Source organism: Salarias fasciatus, chromosome 1 (assembly GCF_902148845.1).
Source record: "Salarias fasciatus chromosome 1, fSalaFa1.1, whole genome shotgun sequence".
NCBI lineage: Eukaryota > Metazoa > Chordata > Actinopteri > Blenniiformes > Blenniidae > Salarias > Salarias fasciatus.
In genome coordinates, this window is record NC_043745.1 from 16,338,618 (window position 1) to 16,346,119 (window position 7,502).

Below are 7,502 nucleotides of genomic sequence, written 5' to 3' on the forward strand. Positions count from 1 at the left end.
TCTGTATTAAAGGCGAATAAGTCAAATACGGAATCTGAAAACTGCCCGTGCTTCCTTACGGTTTACAGTAATACTGACATGTCAGCGTCAGTGTGAGGTATTAGATACAAGCCTTATTAGTTAGCAGGGACTTTAACACTCGCCTATATGCTTCAGCAAATGACAGACTGTCAGCGTTTCTCGGTGTGACAGTAGACTGCAGGATTGCTTATGACAACAGCACTCTGTGTTACTATGACTAAACAGACCTTGTTTTCAGTGGCTGCCACATGCCTTCAAATGTCAGAATCAAAGGATCAAAGCTGACAGATCAGTTTGTGTGCTTGCCTTGCCCGAAGGGACAGGAAGACGCATATCTGGCCAGGCGCCTGTAGCTGAAGAAAACTCCGCTTCTGTAGTACAGTGAGACTGTCATGAGAGAGGACAAATCTCAGTCTTATCCTCAGAAGCGCAGACTGATTGTCCGGTTTAACCTGGCAAAGATGGCCTTCGTCTAAGAGAGCTCTTCCTCTCTGATCCTCTCGTTGAAACATGAGAGTTTCTGTGCGGCTGATTCAGTGCTTTCAAGACAAAATAGTAAATTAAAAGCTGCACAAAGAGTGACCTTTGTTCAGTTTTGGCCAAGTATAATCACACTTTGTGTAATATAGCACTAATCCGATTCAGTGTACTTCCTGCAATGCATAATTTTTGACTGCGAAGATTTATTCCTGCATAAAAGTGGAATTAAAATGGATTTACAGTATGTGGGTTTCCCCTTCACTACATTGTTGGATGTTTTCCCAGCTTTCCTCCTGTGACTTCTAAGAGGTAATATCTCCCTTTCAAGATAATTTGCTGTCCATCTCCCTGAAGCTATCCGTGCGGTAGTTTAAACAGCCTTTATTACACCGCCTCCTATTTGCGTCTGGTGCCGAAAGGCGGACGGTATGGGGCACAGAGGAGCCTTTAATTAAGCTCGTAGTCTAATAATTGAACCAATTTTCATCACTGCCGCTGATTGATATGAATCAATCTGCACTCATAAAAAAATGTTTTTTGATGGAATAATTTGAATGCGTGAGTAAATAGTTCATCCTTACCGTAAACTCCTTGGCCGGAGGCAAGCGGACACAGACTAGAAAATAACAAAATCCAAAAAAGCTCCATGTTCAGCTCCGTGCCGTCATTACCTGCGAGAGGAAGACAGAGAGGGGTGAAACACAGGCACAGCCCAGAGACTCGTGGAAGACAAGAGGTAAAAAAAAAAAAAAAGCACTTTAAAGTGTTGTTTCGTGACCAACTGTATCTCTATCGTGCGTCCGCAGAAAAACACCACCGTGCAATTCAGACTCCGCCGCACAGACAACATCGCTTCATTCAACTTAAAGGGCGGGTAATTCAATCAGGGAATCGTGGATTACAGGAAGCTTACAAGCAGCCTGCGTGTTGGAGAATTGGAGATTGACAGGATTGGTGATGTCTCCTGTTCGGCGTGACTAAACTTCATCTGTCTGTCCTCTCCCGGCTGAGGCGCAGCGGTGGGCAGGTGGAGTCCAGACTGGGGCAAAACGAGGGATTACACTGCAGTATTCATGCAAGATTAACTACAACAAGTGGGGTCGTGCACTTTAGAGCCTAAAACGCCCACACGTACACAAAATACATTTCCTTCAGATCAATACGGTGATGTTCCTCCTAATAGGGGGTGATAGGTGACCTGCCCTCAGGGGGAAATGCACTTTCAGGTATATTTTAATTTGCAGCCTTTTTTTATTATTATTATTTGCAAGTTGTGCATTATTATGTTTGTGCAACATTGAGCTGGTGATGAGGTGAAAAGCGGCGGAAGATCTGGTGTAATGAACTCTCCTGTGGGGTTTCCTCAGACGTGTGACTCACAGTGAAGTGACTGAGTCAGGTGTAGAGACAGGTGGCGTTATACCGCGCGTGCTTATCGAAGTTTCATCATTTTCAGCGTGTTTTTATCACGACCACATCTGAAGGAATACTGCATTTCCTGTACGCATGAAGTGGGGTAACCCCGACATTGAAGCGGGATCTCTGGGGGCATCCGACCTGGAGCTGGAGCAGGGGTGATCAACTTATTGATGCGGGGAGAAAACTGACGTGACTCTCGGGTTCTCGGTGCTCTGAAATGATGCAATGGAAGTGTGTGATCCGTCTAACGAAATGCACGCGGAGACAGAGGAAATCCCCTCGTCGCGGGGTCGTACCGTGTCTCCGAGGTGCCGTCCTTCGGGTCAGTGTGCCGCGGAGCGCAGCGCGCGCTCTGCAGGCTCGGCTCCGTCGACGCCTCCGCTCGCCGCTGAACCTTCCCGCCTCCGTGCCTCTCCGTAAAAGCAGTTGAAAAGTTATATATCCTCTTCCATTCGGTGTACAAGGGGCAGCTGAACAATTCCCGGAGAGCAGGATATGGACTTTGTCGCGCTCCCAGACCCCTGAAATAATCTCCACGGAGTGTTAAACTTTTACGCACAGAGAAGCGGCCAGCAGGATGTCACCGCCGCTCGGTCCCGGAGCCCTCTACCCACAGATGTAGATAAAATCACTTTCCCTTTAGAAAAAAATAAGGAAATTAAAGGAAAAAAAAGAAACTCAAGCAATGGAAGGTGTTGGGGGATCATAAACACCCAGACGCCCCTTTTAATGGACTATTCGGTCTGAAATGCGTGGTGAAAATGGCTTTACTTGTCTGTCCCTGTCTGCTGTGGCCGTTGACAGTCCAGTGGAGCCCTCCTAACACATTCACGCGCTCTGAAAATGAGCTCCTCCGCTCCGCTCCTTCAATCAGGGCTGTGTCTGTGGACTCCAAGTCAGGCTGGCCAAGTGGAATATGTGCGCAGACTGAGAACGACCGCCCCTGTCTGCGAGGAGAGAGAGAGAGAGAGAGAGAGAGAGAGAGAGAGAGAGAGAGGGAGAGAGAGAGAGAGAGAGAGAGAGAGAGAGAGAGAGAGAGAGAGAGAGAGCAGCTGAACAGGTTGTCAGATGACCACCACCGTTTCTTTTATTCTTCTCCAGCTCCTTGTCTATCACTCACTCTGAAAACAGGCTTTAAGACCCCTCTGGGTGCCACAGGATGTTGAAGGAACAGCGGGTTTTGTGTTTCTCTCTGTTGTCGACTCCAGGGTGGAGTTTGCCAGCTGCGCTGCCACCAATAGCTGCTGCTGCCAATTAGAAGTGAAGCGCGCTCCCAAAGTTTTTTTTTGAGTTATTATTATTATTTATTACTATATTGTTGTTATTTTTTATTATTTTTTTTTGTTGTTGTTATTGTTGTTGTTTCATTTCAATGTAATGGAGGCTCCCTAAAAATCACCATCCATCTGCATGGACAAAGTTATTTATGACAGAAACATTAAAAAAATGAGCCTGTTGAATAGACCCTGCAACACACCACCTCATTCACATGCTCGTTCAGTTTCTCACACACTCACACACTCGCACACACGCACACACACACACACACACACACACACACACACACACACACACACACACACACACACACACTTTCCTCACGCGGTTTCTCCACTCAGATGAGTTCTTCGGGTGTGTTCCCAGGGCCGCCACCGGAGGGCGCGCTTCAGTTCTTCCGCAGCTCCACGTGCGCGGGCGTGTGTGTCTTGTGTGTGCGCGCACATGTGGAGAGGAGGTCTGAGAACAGCGTGTGTGAGGGTCCTTGTTTTTCTGGTCTTCCTGTGAAGGGTGTTTGTTTGTCTCGGAGCTGCGCCTCTCTGTGCAGCTGGATGGAATGAAACAGACACTTCAGATATCAAAAAGCCTGCTTATCTGAAGACAGAAGAATAAGCTTTGATATTGACAAAGCAATTATTATACAATTCAGCTGCTGAAAGCAACTTTGAGTCTTCAGAAATGAAAATTGCGATATTAGTGGATTACCCAATTTAGTACTGCCAGATGACAACAAAGAAATGGGAGAAAACAGGACATTTTTTATGGAACAAGTCACATTTTCAACAGAAGCCATAGGAATAAAGGCACAGCTATAGCAGACAGAAGCCTCAGAAGCAATAAAACAGTCTAATAGATGGATATCTAACCACTACGTTTTTCTTTTTTCTTCTTTTTCTGTTTTTGCATCTTTTTCATGTGACCAACGGTGCTTATCTTGCTAATTCTGTCTGACAAAGAAATAAATCCACATTATAACCTTGAGGATGTATTTCAGATGAATATCTGTTTGGGTAATTGCTCCTAGTCCACTTGAAGTACTGTGTGGGCAGATTGTAAGGTTATTTAAGTGTGCTGTAATGCTTTGAATGCACATTTATTTAAACAAAAATACAAACAGAAAAACAGGTTGCAGTGATCCATATAAAAGCAGAAATCTCTGCAAACATCAAAAACAAATGTAAAATAAAGAGTAAAACCAAATGTAAAACTTTGACTGTTAGTTCATGTATTCTAATTAAGGATTGTATTGTTATTCAAAAAAAAGACGAGTGATGTTTTTGCTGTTTCAGATATGTTGTATGAACCGTCATCACTTGGAGAAATGAACAGAACATAAATAAAAGTAGCTCTAGCTAGCAGTGGAAGCATTCAATGGAGAGCTCTTGTGTGACATGGCTGTGGCAACTTGGTTGCTGAAGTAGTTTTTTTTTTAGATTTTTGTTGAGGTATTTAAGTGTCTGCCTCTCTTTATGGAGGGCAACAGTGCGGATAAGATGATGCTGAGGATTGGTGTGGTCCTTCAAAGTACAAATGACCTTGTTGTGGACTGTCTATGTGTCTGAGAGGGGGTATGTCTGTTCATGATGTCCTCTGTCACCCTCACCACCTGCTGCAGGTCCTTTTTTCTCCACTGTGCAGTTGGATATTGTGCAGCAGGAAGGCTCTCCATAGTTCAGGTGAGGTCAGCTGAGATGTGAGCGCCAAAGAATTGGATATAACCCTATCGGCTTCATCCTCCCGTATGCAGAGGGCAGAGTGTTCATTGTGCTTCGATCCTCCGACTCTAGGTACTTATTGGTCTTTGTGGCGTTCATCTTTAAGTTGTTGGCAGAACATCTTCTCATATTTGGAAGGCTGCTCGGGTTCACTCGGTTCAGTGTTATCGACAACAGAGGTGTTCATAAACGGACATTTGCCCACATATGCAGTTGTGGGTGTTACTGTATGCTTGCTCAGAGGACCATGAACAGTTGGAGGGGTGAAACACATTTTGCATTCTGCTGAGGCACCAACACTTTCCCAGACTGTTTGGTTTTAGAACCGGCAACCCTCCAGTCAAATGTCCATCTGTCTAATCTGCAGGCGCTCAAAGTCTCTGATGTTCAACTTCAAAGTGGGCTTTTTCTGCCGCACTCTGAATGGCTTCGCAACACTGCGATTAATTCTGCTGAGACAGGCAATGTTAATTAATCCCACATGACAGTGTGGAATAACTTTCTTCAGATAAAATGTTTCAAATGATTATTTTTGCATCGCTGAATCAATCATGTACAACACTACCTGTGTGACAGCAACAGGCTGATTTTTTTTTTTTTAGGCTTTTAAGCTTATTGGCCTATAAATGTGGAGTTTGAAAGATTGATTGTGGCGCACAAAAAGAAAGAATAGAAAGCCTGTTTATATTCTACAAGTGTCGAAAGCGAAGTTTTTGTTTATTGAACCGAATCATTTTTTGTTTATTCAGCTGTATCGTGATGGCTGAAAACAAAGTTTTTAGAAGAGAAAAACTTTTCATACACTGATTGTTCCATGCCAAACATGGGAGCAACATTTGTACACTTCAATCATTTCTGGGCAACAGTGAGCAGTAAACATTTGGGGATTTTCATCTGACATTCCTAAACAGAATCAAGACACTCAGTAATTGCCTAGCACTCTCGCTTCAAATGAATCTTTTATTGAGAGTAAACAAAATCATGGGATCTGGCTCAAGTATCTGTCTCTTTCCTTCCTTCCTCTTCCTTTTTTGCCCCTCATCTTGAGTTCCAGCCAGCAGTCTTGGCATGTCTCGCTGAGAGTGCATCATTGCTGCTTAAGGCAATGAATCTCAAAAGACAACATGTTGTAGGAACAACCTTGGGTGAGAGCCACACACTCACACACATTCACGTGCACGCACACGCGCTCTACAAGAAACCATGTTTCTCCCAAGAATTGCTGTAGGATCCTGAGAGAAGCAGTAATTGCAAGAATTGTAGAGCGCCAACAAAGAAGTGAACACAGACAAGAACAAGAACACACTACAGATGCCAAATTCACAACTTTAGCTATGTGCAATGTCACAGACACACACCTCCTACTTTTTAGTTACCTGGTGAAGCTGTACAGGTATCATGACAAGGGCACACGTTACAGGATGTCACCTCAAATGTTGTGTAATGTTTTATTTTAGAGTGTTATTACAATCATTTCTTTGTGTGTCTTTGCCTTTTTAGACTTTGTTTTGAAAATTTTCCCATTCTCAAGTTAACTCCCTGAGAGTTAGAAATTTAATTGAATTTGCTAAAACCAAGAAATTCACACCAAAGACAGAACTTTGAGTTTGTTTTGCTGAATGTACTCTGGAGACTGGAGTTACTTTTTGCTGACTGAGTTCATGTAATAAAGCAGGACCCTACCACATCAAATTTATTCTAAACTCAGGACTGAAACTCAAAGTACAGGGTACTGTGCGAAAAAGACCAGAAATACTCAAAACTTTAAGGGAAAAGCACAAACGGACCACCCAGATTCAGGAACACACTGAAGGCTCAAATAGACACACTGGGAGGCAGGGCATGATGGGACACAGCAGATGAAGATCAAGGCTAATGAAGGGACGAGAGGGGGAAGAGAGGAGGACACACTAAAAGACACTCAAGGCAGGCCAAGACACACACACACACACACACAAACACACACATGCACACACACACACATATATATATATATATATATTCCTCATCAAACGATCAAAATGAAAATAGCAACAGTTAAAAATTGCAAGAATTTGCATTTTGTACTGTTGAATCTTAAGAAGGTTCTAAATCGAGCTTCAATATGCAAAAAAAAAAAAAAAAATGAGAGCCAGAAACCAAAAATTTGAGGAAGCAATTTATTGAAAACAACAATTTAACTTAAACAGGCTGCTCATCAGCTTCAACTATGGCTCAGAACAACCCAAAAACCCTGTCGAATCAGAAATAAAAGTGTTAAAAAACGACTCAGTAATGAGCTCCACCATTCATCCTGATCACCTAAAACGTTTGTTTCAGCTTGCTGGATGCAAGTGTTTACCAGAAGACTAGTGGGATCGTGGCTCCAAGGGATGAAAATGGTTTCATGAAGGACATCAACGGTCGACAACCGATGTTCATTCTAATAAAATTCTCTTTCTTCCCCCTTTGAATATCCCATGTTTGGTGTTCTCTTGCAAAGTCCAAAGGGGTAATTTTGTGGCATTGAAGAAGACGTGGTCTTCGACAAGGTTTGTTTTTTTTGTTTGGGGGGGGTTGTTTTTGAAGCCCTTTCGCTCGCAGATGCTG

General features: G+C 43.5%; 1 protein-coding gene across 2 annotated transcripts in view; it reads right to left on the bottom strand.

Moving 5' to 3' along the window:
• mdga1 (MAM domain containing glycosylphosphatidylinositol anchor 1) overlaps nt 1-2,512 on the bottom strand; it is a 181,821-nt gene extending 179,309 nt beyond the window's left edge. For both annotated transcript variants that reach the window (XM_030100324.1, XM_030100242.1), the window contains exons 1-2: nt 2,217-2,512; nt 1,083-1,172 (exon numbers count right to left, since the gene is read on the bottom strand). In XM_030100324.1, the coding sequence (XP_029956184.1) occupies nt 1,083-1,149 (67 nt within the window). In that variant the 5' untranslated portion in view covers nt 1,150-1,172; nt 2,217-2,512. The remainder of the gene's footprint in view (nt 1-1,082; nt 1,173-2,216) is intronic.
• Between the last annotated feature and the right edge of the window lie 4,990 nt (nt 2,513-7,502).